The 24,450-nt window shown below is 38.8% G+C and overlaps 4 protein-coding genes across 4 annotated transcripts; 3 read left to right on the top strand and 1 right to left on the bottom strand.

The window, feature by feature from the left end:
• The first annotated feature begins 5,314 nt into the window (after window positions 1–5,314).
• LOC110860673 lies at window positions 5,315–6,427 on the top strand. The gene has a single exon (XM_022109765.1). The coding sequence runs from the start codon at window positions 5,315–5,317 to the stop codon at window positions 6,425–6,427; it is 1,113 nt and encodes a 370-aa protein (XP_021965457.1).
• Window positions 6,428–9,623: 3,196 nt separating this feature from the next.
• Window positions 9,624–12,620, top strand: LOC110860573. The gene is made up of 4 exons (XM_022109636.2): window positions 9,624–10,322; window positions 10,397–10,691; window positions 10,753–10,849; window positions 11,365–12,620. The coding sequence occupies exons 1-4, from the start codon at window positions 10,137–10,139 to the stop codon at window positions 11,795–11,797; spliced, it is 1,011 nt and encodes a 336-aa protein (XP_021965328.2). The 5' UTR covers window positions 9,624–10,136; the 3' UTR covers window positions 11,798–12,620.
• Window positions 12,621–15,646: 3,026 nt separating this feature from the next.
• LOC110860550 lies at window positions 15,647–18,129 on the top strand. The gene is made up of 5 exons (XM_022109611.2): window positions 15,647–16,641; window positions 16,951–17,141; window positions 17,233–17,306; window positions 17,382–17,496; window positions 17,557–18,129. Exons 1-5 carry the CDS (start codon window positions 16,405–16,407, stop codon window positions 17,819–17,821), a joined length of 882 nt encoding a protein of 293 aa, XP_021965303.1. The 5' UTR covers window positions 15,647–16,404; the 3' UTR covers window positions 17,822–18,129.
• Window positions 18,130–19,132: 1,003 nt separating this feature from the next.
• Window positions 19,133–20,491, bottom strand: LOC110860672 (gastrula zinc finger protein XlCGF49.1). The gene is made up of 2 exons (XM_035860503.1): window positions 20,294–20,491; window positions 19,133–20,123 (listed from the first exon to the last, which is right to left on the bottom strand). Exons 1-2 carry the CDS (start codon window positions 20,294–20,296, stop codon window positions 19,575–19,577), a joined length of 552 nt encoding a protein of 183 aa, XP_035716396.1. The 5' UTR covers window positions 20,297–20,491; the 3' UTR covers window positions 19,133–19,574.
• Between the last annotated feature and the right edge of the window lie 3,959 nt (window positions 20,492–24,450).

Here is a 24,450-nt window from a genome sequence, read left to right as displayed (position 1 = left end):
ATTTTTAAGTTGTTGCAGCGTGGGGACATAAAAGCTGTTTTTGACGGGATATTCTGGAATAACTTTTTTGAAAATTTCTGGTTGTTGTTGTTTGGGTGGTTGGACGGGTTGAAAAGGTGGCACATGGTTTTCACCACCTTCTTGTTCCGAGAGATTGTCAGCTTGAAGATTCTGGTGCGATAATTCTGGTCGTGGTGGCGCCGGAGCCTTTGTCGAGTCCAGACTTAGCGGCTGATAACTGTTGTTATCACCTTCCGGCCAAAATTCTACTTCAACTTGGGCAATATCATCGTCCCTGTTTCCTGCTGAGATGACCCCAATGGATGCCACCGAATTTTCCTCGCATTCCTCATCCTTTCCCAACAAATGGATAACTTGAGGGGGATTATTTGTCGCGAATTCTTCCACGTCGACAATTGAACGCGTTGTTGTCACATCTTCAGAAGTTCTTATAGGTTTGCAAAACACATTGCTGAGGTGGCACAAAACTACAACGAAAGACATGAAAATATGTCTCGAATTCATTTTGAGGACAAAATAAAGCTGAATATCTGTTAGTAAAATGTTTAAAGATGGGGATGAACAAGTGCCCAGGAATGTTGCCGTTCGAGTTGGACGAAGAAGTGACTCCGCACTTGTTATAAAGTAAAACATGATGATGACGTCTTTACATCAAGAAAAATCCAACCGAGACAAAAAAGAGTGGAAATTCATGCATGCAAGGCATACTAATTAAAATTAATCTGTTTGATATTGTATAACACTGACCATTTTTATACATGTGCATTCTGATCTGACGATGATGTTGAATGAATTTCTTGGAAAAAAACGTCACAAAGTTTGCACGAATCAACTTACAACACTACAACTTCTGAATTTCTTTGAATAATTTTTGAAAACAATGAGACGAATGTAATGATTGCACAAGTTTTGAAATAGTATGCATAATGGTAAAATAGCTGGGAAAAATTCTCCAAACTATGAACGTATCTCGTTGATTAGCAATTAAGTTTCATTAAATACTTGTATGTATAAGTAAATTATACTTAATTTGAAAAATTTCCTGATTGATAAGTGTGGGTGGCTTGGAAGAGGAAAACCTCGCAGAGGTTTCATATTGGTCAATTTGGCTCTAAATGTGGCTTATGCATCCTTTTGCATCTGTACCTTCTATTCTATATAAATATTTGTATGTTCAATGCATGCATACATAAATGTGCAGATTATGCATGTACATACACACTTACATAAATACATTTAAATCCTTACCGAAATGTGCCCAAAGAGCACAAAGTTAACCCCATAATGATTGCATAAGCTCATTCATCCCACCAAACGTCACGATTTCATTCATCCCACTTTCACCGCTTTCTCCCCATTACAAAACCCATCTCTCTCTCTCCGAATCCCAACCTCAGAATAAAGAAACAGCACAAATGCATTATTAAGATTGAATGTGAATGATGCACATAACTGGGTTGCATAATTGCATAGCTTGCCTTCTCCGTAAACCACCCACCCTCCCACGAAAAATATATTATTATTAACCAAAATTCCCCTCCGAGTAAAAATTGTTTATCCATCTTTTGCATATTTCAGTATTTCTTTCAGACTTTTCCCCTCTCTGTTTGACCAAGAGGAGTTTTTAAGTTGGCTGGTTTTTGTTGAGCCTAGTTTCACCTGGGTGAAAGTAAATGTTTCTTCTCCAATTGTGGGGAAGAAGAGGAGAAGAGAGGATGAAGATGGATGAGGCAAAGTTGGCGAAATTAACTTAAAATGTAGATTAACTTTGCCTCTTGTGCTTCTCTCTGGGTTCAAGTCAAGTCTCAAGAATGAGTGTTGCCTGGCTGATAGTAGTGTTGCATAATAATAATGAAGCCACCACCAGCTTTCGTTGTTGGATGATGGGTTTCGTGCAGTACCGAAAATGCATATTCCTACGTTTTCAAGAGGAGGAAGGAGGAGGCATCCATTAAAAATAGAAATATGTAACTAGCAAGTTGAGAATATTCCTTGCGGAGGAGGACTGCCTGAGATAATAAACTCAAAGAACAGATATAATAAACTCACGGAAACGGAGTTTATTGGGATGCGTCCTCAAGGTGGAAAATTTGATATTTTTGACACCTCTACCTTTAACCTCGCTTACACGGTCAATGTGCGTTGAAATGATGGTTATTTTTTAAACCCCCGCCCCAAACTACGTCTAAAACGGCTAAAACAAAAAATTCGACATTTTTGACCTTCGACATCATCACCGTGGCGTCGTGACCTTTTTACCTACAAGGTCAGTTACCAAACTCCCTTTTTTAAAATTATATGTAGTAATCCGAAAACATAAATAAAATAGTTACTCATCGAGAGTTATCTTGCTGACAGACAGACAGACAGACGGACAAATCGATCGCAATAACTACACTTCATTTCATTCCGCTCGTTAATAATGTCACGTCAAGTTCTCTCCTCTCTGCTCGTCGTTTACCTGTGCCTCCTATTTCTTTTACCTTTGCATCTCTTATTCCATCCATTGTGCTCTTATCATCCTCATTGAGGTCTCGGTGCGTCCTGAACGGATCGGTTTTTGATGAAGCTCTTTCTTTGAAACTGAAATTTGAGATAGATTTGCTATCAGTTTCCCCTTTTCTCATCTATTTACATACTTAATATAGAACATTGAATTTATTTGGCCCTTTGCTGTGGTTCCTGCGAGTGGGACATCATCAAGGCTGGCTTTCTCTCCTTACATACCCAAATGCCAAATGGAATGAAATATGAGAGTACTTTCTCCTCTCTTCTCCGCCTTGTTCTGATTTTGTCCTCCTGCTGCTGCTCAGATTCTCGTTTGAAGTCTCAGCTTGCGGTTTAGTTAACTAAATAGGTTGGTCCTTGTCATTTCGAATATATATTTGGAAAATTGGGCTGGTGCGACAGTGTCTCTTCGCCATTATGGGAAAAGTTGAGAGGGTAAAAAATATATAAAAATACTGCGATTTATGGCCGTGTCAATAATGACGTGAATACATAGACGCAGGAAAAAATGTGACCTCTTCTTCTTATTCGTCTTCTCTTTTTTTGTACGTAGTTCCCGCTGTGTTTAGCCAAAAATGTGGTCCGTTCAAATAGAGGAGCCAGCAAATAGTACGAAATTGCTCAAGAAAATGGAAATGACACGGATTTCAATTTGTGGGAAGGAGGGGAAGAATGGGGTAGAAATTAGAGGAAATAGGGAATCGGGGAGGAAGGAGGGCGACCTTTTATTGCGGTAATGTGCCTCAAGGCCGGAAGTGCTTTCACTCCTTGGTGACTACTTACCACACGAGACGACGATCACTAGATTCTCGCCTCGTCTTACGCTATTACTCAGACTTCAGGACAATAAAGGAGCAGGAGAGAAAAGTCGAACAAATTCTATTTTTTTTATCAGTCTGACTTTCTCCGTGTGCTCTTAAATGTTACATTATTTCTCTGAATAATTGACCGCATACTGACAATATTTGTACAATTTCTTATGTAAGTTTTTGATTTGGACTCAATTTTGGGGAACACAAATTCTATTTTGTATCAGTCTGTCTTTATTCGTGTGGTATTTGCAGTTTTAAATGCAAGTTTTATGTTCTATCTATGTATTTCTGAATAATTACTTAAAATATTTCTACAATTACTCCTACAAGTTTTTGATTTGGTCTCATTATTAGCACACAGTTTGGCTAAAGATCACCCAATGAAGAGACTTGCACAAGTTACTAAACGAGGAAGGATACGTCCAGAGGAGTTTCATCTCTTAAAAGCTTTTTGCTCCTCCTTAAGCTTGCGGCTAACCTCACTCTCACTCACTCACCACGGATTTTGGCTAATGTTTCGAATTTATCATGATATTATGAATTCATGAGAAACATGTAAAGTCAAGGAATACATAAGCAAAGCGGTGGTTGGCTCTTTCTCAAGTATGTAACAGGAAAATAGTTGACGGCCTGGTTCTGGTTTGTCGTCTTCCTTTTTGGCGTTAAAACTCGTGTCACTTTTTTCCGTCCGATGAAAACATAACCTTTGCCATGTACGGAAAAAATGAAAACTTGGAGAAAGTACAGCTGGACTATGTATGCATCTCTCTAATGCAGTGCTTATCTACACGTATGGATAAATATGCAACATTTTTTTTTACTAAAGCCACAAAATAAATAAGTGGGAAGAGACAACATGATGAATGATCAATCGCCACGTGATAAATAGCGTGTCACAATATGTTGCCATTATTTATATTGCTTTTTCTCGGAATGGTCAAGCAAATTTCCTGGTTTTCCTCATCGGAATTAAGTATTTCGCACTGCCATAAAAATCCGTGTTTTCTTGATTGCGAATATTAATAGATAAGCAGTTGCATAAGTTGATTGAATATTGGAATACGCACAAAGCAAACTTTTATTAGCTTATTTTACACTTTCCGCAGTATTCTCAGGCCCACAAATAACGTGAAATAAATGTGTGAGGAGGAGGAGGAGGATGGCATTTCGGAATTTTATTTTAACCAATTTATCACTGGAGTCAGTTCTGTCAGAGTGTCCATATGTCATAGGTTTTCATCCCATATTTCGCCCAACAATTCACTGGGGAATTGTTATTTGTTGTGTTGCCCTCTCAGAGAGATAATTAATGGCTACATTTTATTAGAAAATTCTACTCGAAGCGATCCACGCACCAAAAACTCTTTACTTGACTTGAACTCACGTATTGTTGGGCCACACATGTGCCAATGAGGAACAAAACAATTAAATCAACACGCTGACAATATGTAACACTGACAATGGAGGTGTCCCAGCGTATGCTCTCAGATTTTGAGCAAACCAGTGTCAGTCGGTTACAAATTTAAGGAGCATGAAATTTGCAATCGACACTATCTGCAAATTGGCAGGAATATTTGCATATGAAAAGGAGAAAGCCTGCAGTAAATTTGGAAAATGTAAAATTTGTCAACTTTTGGGTGCATTTTCTCCTCTTTGGATGCAAATATCTCCGTCAAATCTGCGTATTGCGAGATCATGTCATTTATCAACAACTTCTTCAATTCTTCAACAATTCTTCAACAATTCTTCAACAACTGAAGAAAGGACAACCACTCCACAGCAAGAGCAAAATTCTCTCCCTTTCCCCATTTCTGGACGAAACTGGTGTTATCCGTGTTGGAGGTCGTCTCAAATCCTCATCACTTTCTCCAGACCAGAAAAATCCAATTCTCCTTCCGTATCATGGCCAGTTAACCCACCTCATCATCCAAGACGCCCATATCCGACACTTTCACGCCGGACCTCAACTAATGATGGCAGTGATCCAACGCCAGTTTTGGATCATCCGAGCCAGGGACGCTATTCGGTACTTTACACGAAAGTGCGTGAATTGTATTCGACAACGAGCCAGCACCATGCAGCAAGTGATGGCTGACCTCCCAGCATTTCGCGTCAATCAATCCCGACCCTTTCTCAAATGTGGTGTGGACTACGCTGGACCCTTCATGCTCAAGCCCCTACTCAAAAGAAGCAAGATCACAATCAAAGCGTATTTAGCAGTATTTGTATGCTGTGTAACTCGTGCCCTCCACCTAGAAGTCGTGAGTGACTTAACTACTGAGGCATTTCTCGCCGCCCTGAAGAGATTCATTGCCCGCAGAGGTCGACCCACCGATGTCTACAGTGACTGCGGTACCAATTTCGTTGGAGCCATGAACGAGATGAAGGATGTCATGAGACTTCTCCTTTCAAAATCCCATAATGACAAGATTGCAAATTACATGTCAACTGATGGAATAACCTGGCATCTAAATAGTCCTGCCTCTCCCCATTTTGGAGGACTCTGGGAAGCAGGAGTGAAATCTATCAAGTACCACCTCCGCCGAGTGATTGGCTTGCAACGCCTCAACTTCGAAGAGATGACGACAGTAATATGCCAAATAGAAGCAATCCTTAACTCAAGACCCCTCACAGCAGAATCCACTGATCCCCAGGATTTAGCTGCCTTAACGCCAGGCCACTTCTTAATCGGTGCCCCCTTGACTGCAATCCCTGAACCGTCACTCGACCACATCAAGCAAAATCAATTATCCCGTTGGCAACTGCTGCAGCAACTGATGCAGTCATTCTGGAAACGCTGGTCTGCAGAATATCTCACGCGCCTACAACAACGCCCAAAGTGGATGGCTGGAAACAAGAAGATATCAGTTGGTGAACTGGTACTTATCAAAGATGAGAACCTCCCCCAATTGAAGTGGAAGCTCGGACGCGTTCTCGCCCTTCATCCTGGACCCGATTCAATCGTTCGAGTCGTCACCCTCAAGACATCCAACGGTGAAATCAAACGCCCCATCGTGAAAATTTGCCCACTTTCCGTACCTTCATCCGACCCCAATCAAGACGACGATTTAGTGCTTACTTTGTAATTATTTTTGAAATAGTTATTTCAACCCGGCCGGAATGTTGGGATTCGTACAGTTTTAAACTTTAGTTCAAGTTTTATCCAAAATAACCTTCTATAATCATTATGCTATGCTTATTTATTTATGTAATTTTGTGCACTGACTTGAGTTCATTCCTTATCGTATTTTACATTTAAGTTACCCATGTAACTTCATTTGAGTAATTGTGTACGAGTTCATTTCCTTTAATCTCTATTGTGACTAATAAGTTGAACCCGAGTTCTAAGTATTCTTATTTTACCTTGACAGTAACTTTCCAGAAGGTCTAATTTTACATACTTAATTGCTCATTTACTTACCATAGGTTATAAATACAAGTTACATATTTTTCCTCGTTGTCATTCTGGTTACACAATTTGTCCAAGTCAGTCAGGTCACGTCAGTCTATTTTCCTAATCTCAATTTGCCTCAATTTGTATGAATTTAATAACTTGCATAAACTGACTACAATCAAGTACTTCACATTGCCATCTTATTTCTCACCGATCCACACACATATTTGCACACATTTCAATACCCATAATCAGGGAACATTCATTTTAATCACTCACACAAACCCCCTGCTCGTTGGGAGCCGTCATCCCCAACACGGAGAGCATACGCTGGAAGACCTCCGTTGTGAGGAGAGCGGACGAAATATCTCATGTTGACCATGTGAAAATAGGGGTTAAACAGAAAAAGGTGGCCAGTTATGCGTATTAAATATGGATACCACTTTCTGCCCAGCACTTTCCACCAGTTCCTTAAAATTATCCAACCCTGCATAGCAAATATTTTGTCCCGAGCGGAAATCGAGCTGGTGTGTGTATTTATATTATCGAAAAAATCTTGAGATGTCACATCACGTAGGCAGCCAACCAGCCAGACCTTCCACCCGGTTAGCAATGGGTTTGACAGTTTTCAACTATATGCGACACATAAAATCGAGGTCATCCCAGTCACCAACAGCAGACCGACCAGACTTCCTCGCAAACAGCCATGTACATTTTTTTACACGAAACAGGCGAATATTCCCCAGAGACAGTTTTATAATTGAAACGAAAATGACACGTCCTTTGAGATGCACATCAAAAAATCGAAATTACATAAAAACACGAAAATCCTATCTGATCCGGGATTCTGATCCGGAATGTATTTTTTTCCTCTCTTCTGTCTGGTCCTGAAATTCTAGGTGTGTGGAACGTGGTTTCTCTGTGTTGTTCACTTTTTCTTCCGACCACATTTCGTTGACATATCATTATCCGGCTGCAATGGATTGGATGATATTTCAATTTCAATTTTGTGGTTGTCTGCTCTAGAAATTCTTGACCTGACACTTTACGCAATCCTCGTCCTCCGTAATGCCGGGAATGAATCATAATTTCCTGTGGGATGGGATCCAGATACATAAATGAATACATATCTTCCACCCATAACTACTTGTGTCATGCTAATGGAAACATTTCACTTTCACCTGCTCCCTCTCCACTCGACTTTCTCCATCATCCATCCCACGGACAAACAGACCAACAAAAGCGTAGTCACGCATACATATGCACGAATCCTACACAAACCACACCACCCACCCCCACTTGGTCCGTTTTAACGGCACGTACACATCCACACTTTTACTCAAAGTGGTCATTAATTTCGTCGTCGTCAACCATTCTCAAATTTTGTGTCATCCTTTGTGTTGTTAAAGTGTGTAATGGGATCCTTTTGTGTGGCCATGTGAAAGAAACCGTGTTCGAATAAACCATGGGTGGCTGGATGGTGATGATGACGGAAAGAATTCCCCATTTTGTTCGTCAACATGTAAATTTTCATTTATTTCGTGAAACCAGTCCAGCAGTGGAGAAAGGATATTGCTAATTACTTTGCAATTAGGTTGTGTATGTATACAGAAGAAGTTCTCCCCCTAAAAACCTCAACCCTTTGCGTCACATCACTACCACCACCACGGCCGTTGAGAGGAGTGAATGAATTGAATGCTTTTGCTTCATTCAATCATCAGAGGAGGCTTGAGCCGTGCTGGGCGATGTAATAAATTCATAAAAGGAATTTCTGATGGGATATGATGGGCTCATTCTTTATGGTGAAATGAACATTATTTTCACTTTACGCAGCGACAACCCCCCATCGAGCGACCGGCTCCCTGTTGATCTTTCTCGTCCATCCACACTTCCTCCTCATCCTTTTAAACTGTGTTGCTGTTTATGTAGCTGGGATGTTGACGTGGTCCGTATTTCCAGCCCCCGTATTGTTCGTCCATTAGCTGTGAACTGGAAATTTGGAAATGCGTAATTTCTCTTTTGTTTGTCAGATTCGGAGCTGGAGGTGGATGAGGGGTTTTGGTGGAGAAAGAACTTATTAAGGCTGGTGATGAGGTTGCGTGATGGGTTTGAAAATAACAACTTTCTCTGGGCGAAAGTTTCTGCAACCTGTCAAACATCCGCTCGTCCAAATCATTACGATTATTATTTTCCGTCCCAAGTAATTTTCTCTGTTTAACGATATCTTCAATCATCCTCTGGAATGTGGGAGGAACGAAATTTGGGGTATTTACACAATAACATCTTTACTCTTCTGTCTCAAAAAGGGGGAATTGTTCTGTTACATAATGCATACGAGACGACATACAAAACTAGATCTGTTATTTACTAATACACAATATAGCATCTTGACGCTTAATTGTACGTCTGTCTAAAAAAGCGTGAATTTTCTGTTACATAATGCATTCATACGATATATAAAACTATGTATGTAATTCTTCACAGTGAAAATTACTTCTCTTAAATATTTGTTTCTACAATTAAATGAAGACAATAGAATTTGAATAACAACGACCAAACCAAACCATAAGCATCCATCCATCCACCATTAATAACCGTGTTCCAGGCGGGATGGTAATAATAATAACAAAGGTATTTAACTAAAAGTCTAATGCTTTGACATGATTACTCTCTCCACAGACACACCGACCAAACCACACACACACAATACAATAGAAGAATACAGAGATTAGTTCAAGCTGGATACACACGTTTGCTGTCATGAATGATCATCGTCGTCGTCGTCGAATTGAATGAGACGACTCTTCTCTTATGCAAGCTAAGTACATACAGTTCCAGCACATTTTACTTCTCTGGACTACGCCACAGATTGGTCTCGGACTCTCGAGATGTTAATTGCAACCTTGAACTCGTCTCTACTCCAAAAGTTTTTAACGCTTTAAACTTTCACGTACATAGCAGAGAACAAAACCTTTATTGCCAAAAGTGTGCATAATGCAGGCAGGCAGTAATATCTATGCATGAGGAGGTTAATCAACCAGACCACCAGTACGTACAGTAGAAGAGAGGGGATAATATCATCCAGTTAGCAATTTAATAATACGAGTGTGTGCTTGCTTTTGTTGTATAATAGCAAATAGTTTTTGTCCCGTCGTAATAATCCATCCGCATCCTGGTTGGGGAACTGCAGTGAATTCGAATTGTGTTGTCATTCCGATTTCATAAGTATTCCGTGCTGCTGCTGCGCTGGATTATTCCAGATCATAAATTATTTTAATCAAAATAATATTTACTCGGGCAAACAAACTTCATCATCATCATCTTCATAGCAAGCACGGCACGGCATGTTTTCCAGCTTAATAAATTCCTGCATAATAATAATAATAAGCCTGCAATGATTCATGTTGCGAGGAGGAATTATGTGTCCAAAAAGTAATGTCGAAGTGAAATTGTTGCCCATCGTGTTTTTGCAAATTTTTCTCGTTTTCTCGGGCGTTCGTGGGAGGTGGAATGACACCTACGATAAGTACGACTTGGCCTATTTGAGACGCGATTATTTGGCGAAATACTGTCCAACAGAGAACTTGGTGAGAACAAAAGAGTCATAAATTGCATCGTGGTTATCTTCTTGTTCACTCAGATTTGATGTCTCACTCCATAGTTTCTGAACTGCAGCAGCCAAAAACCACCCGGCCTGTCATTTCCCAACCTACCCGAAAACATTACGAGTGAAGAATTCTCGGACAAGTTCCATGGTCAGATTCAGTCCTGGTGTGAATCTTCATGGTCATCGCAGCGAGATTGTGAGAGGCAGAGGGAGCAATTCGTGGATTCCTGCTTCCTCACATTTCCATCCAGTTCGGTTGGATTTGATTTAATTTCTGCCCTTTTCGAGGCTGCGTGTCGCCAGAAAAACAATAATGATAATGCTACATCATCATCATCACCGATTGCATGTTTGTTGATCGATGCGGACATGTTATGGTTTGATGTGTTGTAATTATTTGTAATTTTCAGATTTGGTAATCCTCAGGAGAAACTTGCGTCACTGGTGGTACAATGAGCGTGATGTGGTCTCCTGTTTCAACGAGATTAGTCTGGAGTACTATAAACGGTAATTTTTATGATTTTTTTAAAAAGAAAAATATTGCAGAATAAGTCAGAGGGCGGATATGTATTTGGGAAAAAATCGCAAAATATATGTTTAATATTTACGAAAAAACGGCAAACTATAACGCCAAATACGTGGGAACAAAAACTTAAAAATTTCGGTAAATTGTATTTCAGAATATACTGCGGATTTGTAGTCGAATTTGTTTGAGGCAAAAAAATTCGTCTCGTATCATTTAAATATTTACAAAAGATGTATATGTATTTTTGAGAAATATCTAAAATATTTATAAATATATTTATGTACATATATGTCTGAAAACCTCGAAATATGTAACAATATGTGGAATAATTTTTTTTAAATTTTTCTGATCTATTAAAGTTAGGGAAAAATTCACAAAGTTTGATCCTCATTCAGTAGTCATCAAATGAACAACTTGAAAACAAATCCCTAACCGCACTCTGATACTAACAAATAAATTGTGCCCATTTTTACCTACTTATTTATGTACTTTTCAGGGACATCAACATGGTGCTAAACTGTCTCAAGTATCAACTCCGCTACAGAAATTGTGTAACAAACGAGCACGGTGGCGAAATGATCAAATGCGATAATTTATTTCAAAAACTTGCCGAAGCCGTGAAATCATCGTACTCAAGTTCTGGCTACGTTTACCTAACAAGCTATAACTTAACGTTAATTAACTCTGAAAAATTCCCCGTTGTCGGTGACCTTGCCACCCTTGGAGGGAACAGCAACACGCCTTGTACTTCGGGAGGGTTTGCCTATATCGCATTTTTCTCACTTTTGGTCCTCATCGTAATCACACTCGGACTGTTTTTGTCAGTAAAAGTGAAATGCATCAATGCAACGCAGTGGCGATATCAGGCAGGAGGAGGGGTGCGCCACCAAGAACTCGTCCAACAAGGCAGGAACTCCATCGAGATGTAATCGCTACCAAATTATGACAAGAAACCTATTGGCGGCGGAAGCAGGGGGACATTGGGGGGACATTGGGGGGACATTGTCCCCCCAGATTATCTGGGGCCCAGAAATTTGGCAAAATCGCGTTAATAAGTCCCTCCTCCTCCAATTCCACAACTGCTAACGTCCCCACATGTCCCCCCCAACTTCCGCCGCCACTGAACAAGCCTACCTCAACTCACTGTTGACTTTACTTGATTGCTTTTTGGGGCGAGAGAGTGCCTGCTGCATTATTCGAGTAGCGTGCCCTTGCCTTGAGCTATCAAGTGAAACAGAAGCCGGTCTCAGCATTTTGTTTTACACTGCAATTAGCAAATGTCTGTTTATTGATAAAACTCGATAAATTAATGTCAACATTGGATAAACCTTGGACTGTCGAAAATTTTTAGAGTGTGTAAGTGTAATACATATAACACCTCGAATCTACGCAGAAATATTTCGACCTGAATTTGCCAACGACAAACCCTTGAATTTTGCACGCTAAATATTTATTAATGCCCAAAAACTGCGCCATGTCCGCTATCGTGGGAAATAAAATGTTGGTTGATTACTTAACTTTACGCACTAAATTAGTGCCGTCGTTTCATGTAAATTCCTCTCTTCCACAAAAGTATTACTAGATTTTAGACGTTGTGCAATTTAAAAAATGTCATGGTCAGTACATAAGAAAAAAAGACGAAAACGATTGACTATGGAGTATTTATGACCAATCCTTCATTATTACCTTGTTTCACGAACAGATGAATTAAATATTAAACAATCAAAAACTAAATAAGAGACCGACCAGCTATATTTAATGACTTGATTATTTACTTATCATCATCATTACACACAGAACAAGGAATAAAATAAGTGGTCATCTCATCCGTATAGAATTTCTTATTGAAATGTGCATCATGCAAAATAAGAATATCTTCTCACCTTAAAAATTCATTGCACAATGCAACTAGCAGACGCGAATTGCATGTGATGGATGCAAATATCATCAGAATAAATATTCAGCTCACATGCATTTAAAAAATTCATGATTCAAATACTAAACGTCGACCTATTTATTTTCGTTCGATGCGTCTTCTTCCCATTCTTCCCTCGAGAATGGTCCTTTATTCACCCAGGGATTAAATTACCATGCTGTTCATCGCCCATTGTGCTGTATTTTATTCATCCTGTAGCCATATATGAGCGATCTTGTACGGATTGCTATTCCATGTCCTGTAGCCTGTCCAGCGAAGTGGCGAGTCTTGGGGAGCACGATAATTCTACCACTGGCTATTGCAGTGCTTTCTCAGCAAAAACTGAAATTTGGTGTCTCGTATCTCACATTAATGCTGATCTGTTGGAATTTTGCAGTCGAAAAAATTTGAAATTTGGCATTCACATTCATGAATATATTGTTAATCATAGTATATCATCAAATCCCGTTTGGATCGCTATAAATTTTTCAGGAAAAATCAAAAACCCTAAAAAACTCTTTTTTGATTTTTCCTGAAAAATTTATAGCGATCCAAACGGGATTTGATGATATACTATGATTAACAATATATTCATGAATATGAATGCCAAATTTCAAATTTTTTCGACTGCAAAATTCCAACAAATCAGCATTAATATGAGATACGAGGCACCAAATCCCGGTTTTTTCTGAGAAAGCACTGCAATAGCCACTGGTAGAATTATCGTGCTCCCCAAGACGCGCCACTTCGCTGAGCCTGTCTATTTCGGATTTTGCGAGAAAAAAATGCGAAATACCTTCTTTTCAAGACCTATTAAATTTCACTATTGATCATCACACACATGCAAAATCTAATCTTACATAAAAAAATGCCATTTGAAATTGACCAATTACATTTTGGCAATAAAACTACCAATATAGCATCCAATTCACTTTCCATAATAGATAATTCCCATAATGCGAAAATGACAGCGTGCATGTCTACCTGATTAAATGCGTAAGTAACTGATCCACTTAACTCAAACGGTCGTATTTATATATAGTGATTGACTGAAAATGACAATTTCTAATTTAGCACCGGTTTACGTACATAATTGTAATTGTGGATGAAAGCGAGAGTTAAATTTTACAGTAAAAGTCACAATTATTTCAGCCACAAAATAATTTATCGCTATTAAAGGGCTCAACTTGACAAATTGATTACGCAAAATTATTGTCCTCCTATTTTCATTGGAGCGAGAAGAACAGAAAATAAGACACCGGTTACAAGTGACAGGCGACGATAATAAACAGTAAAAGGTTACACACTACATTACGACTTGTTCACCAAATAAAGTACATGCGAAACATGGGCCCAATTATTTTATCGCTCATGAGGAACCAAATTACTCACTACGCTACAAATATAAACGAACGAACGAGAGTGTGGTTTGCTTGAGCGTAGGTAATCCTTGCCAGCCAATTACTCCTCAACGTATGTATCAGTAAGAACAAAGGCCGAGATCTGATTCTGTATGTATCAAGCCTTGTTTATGTATGTACAGCCTCAGCTCAATCACTCTCTAAAATATTTCAGAAGATGAAATCGACAAAAAGTTATATTTTGCTGATTAAGAAAAAAAGTTTCAATTGTCGTCGTTGTGCGTGCAAACAGGAAGCAGCGTGGACGAGAAATTTGAAAAATCAAGAGTTACACACATGCACGACTTGATTTATTTGTGACGTGTTTGCTTCCACTACTGCATTACAGCCGTAATTAAGGGATCAATAATAATTAATTTTATAAATGATGCTTGACGAGGCTTGATTATTGTCAAAAGTTGATGATTATGTATTTACAGATTCGCAAACTCACGAGTTTTACGCGATAATAAACATTATTATAAGTTTTCATAATAATAAAATAACGTAATAATGTGAACGGGACATGATTTTCGAAAAATAATTCATCATCGCCACACCACCAACGAACCACTTTCTACAGATGCGAACCAAGTAATTCTTCTCATCACTGAGGCAGCAGTTACATACTCGTAATGACATGAGATTCAGATAATCAAATAAAATTACTTCTTCTTCTTGAACAAATCGTTTACATGAAAAAGTTAGATTTACATACATCCCATCGAATTCACTTTAAATACTTATTCTTCCAATTCCACCACGTGATGATGACTTTGTTAAGTGTTGCATGGCAGAAAATGACGTCGACCTTCTTAAACCCATTAGGCTTACCTTTAACGTAACCAACGCTTCAATAACAGAGATACATACCTAATTGTTTTATTGGGAGGGGTACAAATTACGTATCTACGTACTCTCTTGCACATGAAACATTTAAAAATCCCGACCTCCAACAGACATCAGTATTAACAAATTCCTTCAAATTTGCCTAAAACTTGAATAAAATAGAGACCACGAAGAAAAAAAACACGAGTAAAACAAAACCTTTGACTTTCTGACACGCAAGGTGAGCTAAAATTGCATGCGGAATCATTCATTTATTGAGACCTTTCAGTTTTTGTGGGTATACAGACAGATTACATGTAAATTGTAAAGGTTTCCTCTGTAATACATGTGTTGTGCTGTATGGAGGAATGCCTGACAATGGCAATTTGTCTGATAGCATCAATCACTGCAGTATTGCATTACCTTATTATTTATTATTGACGGAGGGGGTACATTTCCAACAAAACAATTCCTCGTCTCACTCACCCCCTGATCGAAGTTTGTCGTCTCATACATACGAAAGATAAAGTTAACACAATGGTTCGATAGTGCGTTAAGTGATCTTCGAGTGGGGTGGGTGAGACCGTTCTTTTTCTCATTATTCTATTCCCCATCCATCCAACTGAACTAGTTATCACCACACCACACCACACCACACCACCAACCCATGCAGCAAAGTGATAGTGATCACTCGTGGATGTTGAATTGTTGACGACGACGAAGAAGAAAGAGCGTGCAGAAAATCTTTCAAGGAACCAAACCTTAGTACAAGACTGGCACTGGTAATGAAACCTCGCATAAGTGAGAAGTTGGGCAAAACTAATAAAAAGTGAACTTGCATCTCGCAAAGGAACCGGAATTCGTACGTATTATCAACAACGACGAGTGACCACTATGTACTCAACGAGTGACCAACTAACGTGACACACATATCTACTTGCAAGAAAGTAAATGCATATGTATGCATCTCGACTTCCTTGACGAATCTTTTTCATGAAGAAGTCGAGATTTTCGGAAATGTGTTCGCAAGTAGTTTTTAAAATCTTTGCAAGTAAATAATTTACGCAAGCTTTATTCTAAAGTGGTTGTCGAGAGTGTAAAGTTGTGTTAATATGTAAATCGAGTGTCATTTCCAAATTTTCATTACGTCGTTCTCCTTCCTATTAAATATTCCACTGTTTAAAAGGAAAGTTTCAATAACTTTGAAGTTTGGGAAACTGGAAAGTCAAAAAGTGTGCATGCATTTGCTGCTGGTGCTGATCCAGATTTAGGGTTTGAAGGAGCAAAGTAATTTAAATTTAACCAAAGTCAAGACGGAGGGCGACAAGGACTCCTCGCTGATTTTATATGGATCCATGAAAGTGCAAAGAAGTTGATTAAAATTCTAATTAAAATGGGCCAAGTGGGATTTATTAGGGGGCTCTGTCGAGGTAGCACTTCTTCTTCCAGCAGGAGGCTTAGAAATGAAATTCTACTCGTTGGACTTGTTTTGTTAAGTTTTTGTACCAAAGTGCTAACCACCCCTCAAGATTCCTCGCCAAGTGGAGATGATAGCATTCAGGAAAAGATGAGAAAATTCCTCAGTAATCATTGCAACAGACAGAATCAGACGCTGGAACAGGAGGAATATGTGAGAAGAAGTTATAAATTATAAATTATGTAACTGCCCAAAAATGTGGTGGGCAGTGTTTGCGAGTTTGCTACATTTCTTACAGTGCAAAGCTAGAAATGCAAGAAATGCGAGGTGCAAGAAACTGGGAGAGAGTGCAAGAAATATGCGCCATGTAGCCACGCGCCGTATGAAATATGGCGACGGGGTGTCGTTTCTTGCGCTTTGCATTTCTTGCAGGTCAAAATCGTTGCAAAAAACACTTTTTTGCAAGAGCTTATTTGCACGCGAAACACTGGTGGATGAAGAAATGTGTCTATTTCTTTCTAGGAAACGTTCATCAAATGTAACCCCACTCAGGCGGCAATGATAATCAAAAATATTGACTCACACCAAGAAGCCGATCCAGCCACGAGACACAAAGAGATTCAGAACGAGATCAACAAGCAGTGTGGCGACTGGCCGGTCAAGAGGGCTTGTCAGAAGAGAAACTTCAAATTGATCGAAAAATGTTTTGACGGGTGAGAACTGAGAAGAAGACCTACATATCAAAATAATATTCGCGAAGAAATGTGCACATGAAAAACATTTTTTTTCTCTCTTGATTCGCAGACAGCAGAAATTCGTCTTTTATTTTTTGCTCGCACTGACAGATACCATTTGCCAGGATGGAGATCAATTCGTCGGTATGTATGGATTCCTCCAGCTCTTTTCAACAAAGTTTCCTATTCATGTCATGAGATTTGTTTCCCAATTTTCAGAATTTTGGGAGTCAGGAGGCAACAAGTGCTTGAACGAGCATTTGATGAAATTGACGAACGAAATTTCAGATTGTTTAACATTCACGTCTACCATGACGAAGGATGAGTTGGACAAGTATGGAAATTTTTCTACGTCCATTTAAAAAAAATCATGATAATTTCACTTTTTTTTCAGAAACATTGACAAAATTACGGGCTGCATCGGAGACAAATTTGCCAACTGTGGAAGCCCCGAATCCAACAAAGTTATTCAAAACTTGTTACAGGATATTGAATCGTTTTATAATGAAATCAAAATTTCTGCCCTCACTTCATCCGCTGCACCTTCGCGATTCTCCTTGGCTGCTGGTGTTGCAACGCCATTTACAATTCTAATTAGCTCCTCACTATTTATAGCCGTGTCAATGCAGAATCTCTTCACTCCTGCTTTTCTGAGCTGATTGTATGTAAATGAGATGAGATGAGAATGCAGTACAGAAGATAATTGGGGAGACTGGTTTAATTAAGTTGTATTAAAGATAAGTAGTGAGTAAAAGTCGTCTCGCTGTAAACTGATCCTGTTATTAATGCGGTTTTATTATACGGTACTTAAAACAAGATAAAGAATTAAGTAGTGGCTCAAAAAAATGAAATGAAATGCAAAAAAACTAGTGAAACGAGAGATGAATTAAATGCGAATCACGGAATCAAGTTGTTATTTACAAAAGTGAGTGAATAATATATTTCTGAGAAATTGTTCAAAATATTAGTTTTATCCTCAGATCAGTGGCAGCGGAAGGGTGGGGACAGAGGAACATTGTCCCCACGGTTGTTCGATGTTCCCATCATCCGACCATGTTATTTAAACCCCTCCCTCCCCTATCCTACAATGGTAATGTCCCCAAATGTCCCCACGGTTTCCGCGGTCACTGCCGCCGAATTCCTGGCCTGATACGATTTGAATGTTTGGATTTTGGTGAGAATCACGGCTTCATCAAAAGTTAGACTTTCGGTTCGTTCGTGTTAATCCAGAAAGTCAACAATTTCGTCACTTGAATACATACGTCTCGAACACAAGGATTCAATTCCACTGATTTTTAATTCTATTATCCTTCCTCCTCATAATTTGCTTGCATTCATAACAATCTTGATCCATCCATTTCCCCTCCATCGGTAATCACGTTATGAAATTAATTTGACTTTTCATGCTAATAATGAGTTCATTAGAGACGTGAAATGTGAATCCCTCCCACAGAGAGGAATTCAATTAAGACATAGATCACTTTTTAAAATGACCTTTTAGATTTCATTATATAGAAGCTGATTAGAAACAAGTCAAGCTAAAAATTAAAAAAATGTGACATTTCAAGATAAATTGGTATAAAGTTAGTTAGTCGTTTCTTGCTTTCCGCTTTGTGATGCTTGCCAATATAAAATCATGAAATATCAAGACTTAAAACGCATCTGTAATACGAATTCCGTATTGCAAATACGTATTTTGTGACGATTTTGATGCCCAAATTGCACGGCTTTTTGCTTACATCGGAAAGGCAAAACATATTTATTTTGACAAAAGCAAAGTCATCCATGAAATTAAAACTTGCATTCGTTAGTGTTACTTCTTCAATTCTAAGATTTTAATCAGCGTCAAAAACTTATCCTTCTTAGTTGTGACTGCAGCTTAACCTAATTAATTAACAAAGTTGAACTAAACACCGATCGAGCTCATTTATCTCCCTTTATTAAATACTACTTCGTCAGAAGTACTTTCAAGTCAAGATGCAACAAATTTCAGAGCAGTCAAGTGCGATCGAGTCAAGTGCATCTTGCCACGGGGAATTGCAACTTTGAATCAATCTAGGATTACGAGGCGAAACTAAACTATTCAAAAAATAAAATGAATTTTCACTAGGAGGAAAAGCAAACTTGGTGAGGAGAAAAGCTGGATTTCATCGATTTGTCACAAAAGTGGGGAGACATTATTGACTGATCAGAATTATTTAATGAGAATTTTTTATTTGATGAGATTTCATTATTCCACCAGTAACAAATTTTTTAACCTTTTAACTTAATTTTTTAACTTCTTAAAAAAAATTATTAAAAAACTTATTACAAAAAATTTAAATGACATCAATATTTCAATATTTCCAATTCGACAACATTAACATTAGTTGATCTGCAGCTTCATTTGGCAGAAGGATTGTTGGATACATTTTAGGGATGAATCTTCTTCAGGTGTTTTCTAAGCTTCCCTTTTCTTGAGAATGACTTATTGCAGTGGGGACAGGGGTGCCGAATTTTGAGGTGAACGCTGTTCAGATGATCCACCATGTTCCCCTTGGTGCTGAACTTCTTGGGGCATTGGAGACAGTCTACGTCCTTCAGCTTCTTGTGAACTGATTTTTTGTGGATGAGCATAGATTGCTTGGTGGTAAAAGCTTGGCCACATTCTTCGCAATTGAATGGTCTTGGGTTGGCGCTGTGGCTGCGCTTGTGCACCCCTAAAGGACCCCTCTGGCAGTACTGCTTTCCACACTGGTCGCACCAAAATGTCTTCTCCTTCGTGTGGGTGACAAGGTGAACATGATAATCAGATTCTGCGGAGAACCTCTTCTGGCAAAAGAAACACACATGTTTCCAATTCTGCTTCACCACGGTCTTCTCTTCTTCGGTGAGATGGATGAAACCGTGACGGGTCAGGCCAGCTTTGGAGGAGAACGTTCTGCGACAAATGTTGCAGCGGTGGCGTTTAGTTTTGGAACTCTGGACAAAGGATATAATTCGTCAATTACTAGGTGGAAAACAGGCGTGTTTTACAGGCAAATGGAAGCATAATGCAACCCTTTAATCTTTTACTCTTGACTAGCCACAAGTAATCCCTTATTATTTAATAGTACATAATACTTAGAATTAAATATGTAAGAAAAGATTACCATTTTTCTGCCAGAGGTAGACTTGAGTTTGGTAGAGTCGTTTGATTTTTCGCTTCCCAGTCGGCCTTGATTTTCTCTGAGCTGCAAATTGCTTTGAGATTGACCTTGGTGGAGTGACAGGCGGTGTTGGAGTTGACGGTCTCGGTGTGGCTGGCGGTTCCGGAATTGTCGCCCTTTCCTCGTCTTGATCGCAGTCAACTATTTCTGGCACTGTTGCTGTTGCGACTTTTCGTTTATTACGCTGGGCTCTATTCTCGTCCAGAACGTCGACAAGGTCGTCCAACGCGGTGACAACGTTGTGAAACTTGCGATTGGCAATCCGAGCCTCTTCGGAAATCTGCACAAAATGATAACCAGGCAAAATGAGTCCAACAGTTGGACTCCAACTTCAAAGATACAGAATAAATTGGAAATGAAACAGTATAATCTCACCGGTACGGCAGGGTTGTTTGTTGCGAAGGATTTTCTCTTTATTTGAACCCAATGTTTAATATCCATCAGTGTGTCAACTATTTTCTGGAAAAATGATAACAACAGGACAATAAATAATACTGCACAATTATTAGGGACCACTTCAAAGTCGTCATTTCCTCACCATTTTCCTCTCCTCGATCTCGTTCTCCCCATCCTCGTCGTCACTGCTCAAATACACCACAAATTGTTCCTCAGGTTCCGTTCTCTTTTGATGCGAATTGATTTTGCTTGTTATCGTCGAGGTCGGGGAGATGGTGTCAGCCATGACCTGGCTACTATTTCCGGCGTGAGAAGGTCCAGCGACGGATTGATCGGCCTTTGACATCATGGTGCTGCTTCGAGAATTACAATTTTAATTGAATATGGAGCAGAACTTTTTGGAAATGACTTGCGAAAAAACTGAAGTGAGTGAGAATGATGATGAGATGAAAAAATTGAAGACGGAATAAAAAATGGTGGTCCAAAATGTGACTCAGCGATGAGTGCCACCACCACGAATTAAATAAAATCGTCACGTCTGTAACTCGGATTTTGGCGTTCAAGTTGAACAGATGAAGCTGAAATTTTACATTTTACAAATATACATGAAGTAATTAATACATAACACAAATTGCGCTTTATTAAAATAATATTGGTCATGGACAATGACTCATGGTCTTCGAAATTAGCTTGACATCAAATTTTAGCCACGAAGGGCTAAATCTTTCTTACATCACACGAAGTAAAGGTTTACTTTAAAAAAAAAGCTTTCGCAATTTCAAGATTTGCAAACGACTTGTTAGTTTTTAAAAATTTTGTAAGTTCCAAATACGTGTAATAGTTTGTGCAACTTATTATAATGTACTAATTCCATACAGCGTTAATTCATAATTATCGCACATTAAATTTAAAATACCTACACATTTAAGGCTTGTTTAACCGAAGTCATACTCTTTAAATGTCGTATTTGCATGATTAAAATTTTCTCACAAAAAATTAATCAGCTCTTCAATTATTGCGAGTTCCAAATGTCAGCACATATGTATCACACCAGATTCTGTAATTAGATATCTACTTGTAATGCAATTTGTTTTCCTAGATTGCATTTTCACCCTGAAAATCATGCACAAGTTCTTTTCATCTCGCTCACTTAAATGGTTGATGAGCCCATTCAAGGCTATTTAATGAGCTTGGTTCTGAAATCCTCCTCTCCGTTGCCCCTCCAAGATAAAAGTTTAATCCGATTATTTGGGAAAGTTGACCTTCTTGTGAAGTCAATTATGAAATGAGGAGTGCGGATTATGAGACCAAACTGAAAGAAAGTCAAGTTTCCTCCACCCTCAATCAAACCCCTCCATTCTTCCAGGATCAACATGCATAACTCTCTGATTTTGCAACTTTGAATAGATTCATTTCAAACTTGGACAAACTAATTGGTTTAATTAATTTTAATTGAAAGTTGATCAAGTTGATGAAATAGAATAAAATAAAAGTTTTAATTATCTCCTATTGAAACTTGTTTGCGAAATGAAGCCATGCTGAAACTGCGCAAAATTCGCCCACCTATATACCTACCCAGGTTATAAATAGTTTCGAAAGTTGCCTTATAAAATGAAATGAAACCAAACCACACTGAACACATTAGTAATTTCACCTAAATTCAAAAACTAGGATTTACAACACGGCAGCAAAACTTATTATCACACGTAGCATCATAAGTAGAGATCGGTTATGTATGCATTTTCAATTTCTTCGTTTGATGACGACCGACGGTCAAACTTTGTGGGTGTGTTCCCTAACTCGCATAGAGGACAAAAATTTCAAAATGTTTTTACATATTGTTACATATTTCGAGGTTTTCAAACATACAAATATTTATAAATATTTCGGCTATTATTTGACAAATATTTTTCAAAAACAAATACATTTGTAAATATTTCAACGACGTTAGACAAAATTTCTGAAATTCGTGTTTTTAGTACATACAGAGGTGTATTTTTGTAAATTTGTTTTCGTAAATATTAAATACTAGCGTATAGCCCGGCCAAGGCCGGGTTCTAGGGTTCCAGTGGGGGGTGTGCCCAAAGCGAAAAATTCGTCATACTATACTTTAAATAACTCCCACTGGAGACTTTGTCATACCACATGCATACATCAGAGTGAGGGTTTGCCCAAGTCATGCTGCATTTTAATTAATCTGGTCACAGTACAATTTGATTTCCCCCTGTGGGAGTAGTTGAATAGCTAATTACTTAAATTCCCGTCGCGTGGGAGTAACTGCATAGCTAACTATTTAAATTCCCACGCTTCACGCTCCCGTTAAGTTCCATAAACCCCGTTAGCTTCTACAATTAACGCCAAGCTATTGACGGATTCGGATTCAGCGTCAAAAATATATTCAAATTGATATGGGACATCACGAATACGCCATATTTGGACACCACGGTCACGGCAAGGTCACGCGGGCCTCGGAGGTCAAAACCATTAACGGCGTTGGATTTAGTGTCAAAAATACATTCGAATTGATATGCGACATCACGAATAAGCCATATTTACCCCCCACGGTCACGGGAAGGTCACGCGGGCCTCGGAGGTCAAAACCATTAACGGCGTTGGATTTAGCGTCAAAAATACATTCGAATTGATATGCCACTCGTTGCAGGTGGAGTGTCTCAAACTAAAATAATTAATTAATAGTGTTTATCAAGATCACTTATCATGATAACCACTATTGATGAGTGATGTGATGTATGTATGTATACTGCACACTCAATTTACTTGCGCACTGTGTTTATATATTAAAACATTTAATTTGAGTTTGATGGCAAGTGTACGTACGCGAAAGTCACGTGCAGGCGAAGTGAGACTCGTGCAGAAAATTCATGCATGCAGTTTTTGCTCCGCTTTCCTCTTTGTCTCCTCTACGGGGCAACTTGCATTGAGAGCCACAGGGACTCAGTCAGCGACTTAACACTAACGCTTTATTAGAGTGGATATTTAAAAAAAATAGCCAAATGTTTTACATATTTTGCAAATATTTCAACGAATTTCCTTGCTAAAAAGATTTGACCACACAAAATTTACAAAGTTTAAAAATGTAAATTTTGTAAAATTCTTATTTTTATGCTATTTTTCCGTGCGCATTTCGTGCATATTTTGGTGTTTTTCCCTTTAATACATATTATAGCAGTTTTTCATGAATGCATATCCACCCTTTGATCATAACCAGCAAGATATACGTTCCAGGTCGAACAAACCACCACATCGCACATCAACTCAATCCAACCAAAATCTGCTCACAGATTTGGGTGAAAGTGTTTTCATCCCATTCAATTCTCACAGCTCGGTGTTCATCTCGTATGTACACACATATGTTTGCCCGTGTTGTTTGGAGGAATAACCCGACATAAATATTGTGAATGTAACAAAAGTCATTTGTTTTGGGTTTTGTGGTTGCGTAGTTTTCAATGTGATGTGGTTATAGCACGCTCTGCTTTCTGCTTTCTACAGACCGGCCCCGCACATATCTCAGCAGCGAAAGCAATGGGGAAAGCATACGTATGAACGTAGTTGTCCTGTCTTTCCGGCTTTTCCATTTCAGTTCCGTAAATCATTGTGACGACAGCCTTGCACTGGAATACAAATTACTTACTTTCTCCACTAGCCAGCCACACCATCACCGCCAACAATCCTAATCCATTATT

The sequence above is a fragment of the Folsomia candida genome, unplaced genomic scaffold (assembly GCF_002217175.1).
Source record: "Folsomia candida strain VU population unplaced genomic scaffold, ASM221717v1 Fcan01_Sc033, whole genome shotgun sequence".
Classification (NCBI taxonomy): domain Eukaryota; kingdom Metazoa; phylum Arthropoda; class Collembola; order Entomobryomorpha; family Isotomidae; genus Folsomia; species Folsomia candida.
Note: the sequence above shows the minus strand (reverse complement) of the source record. Positions and strands in the feature narration are given on the sequence as shown.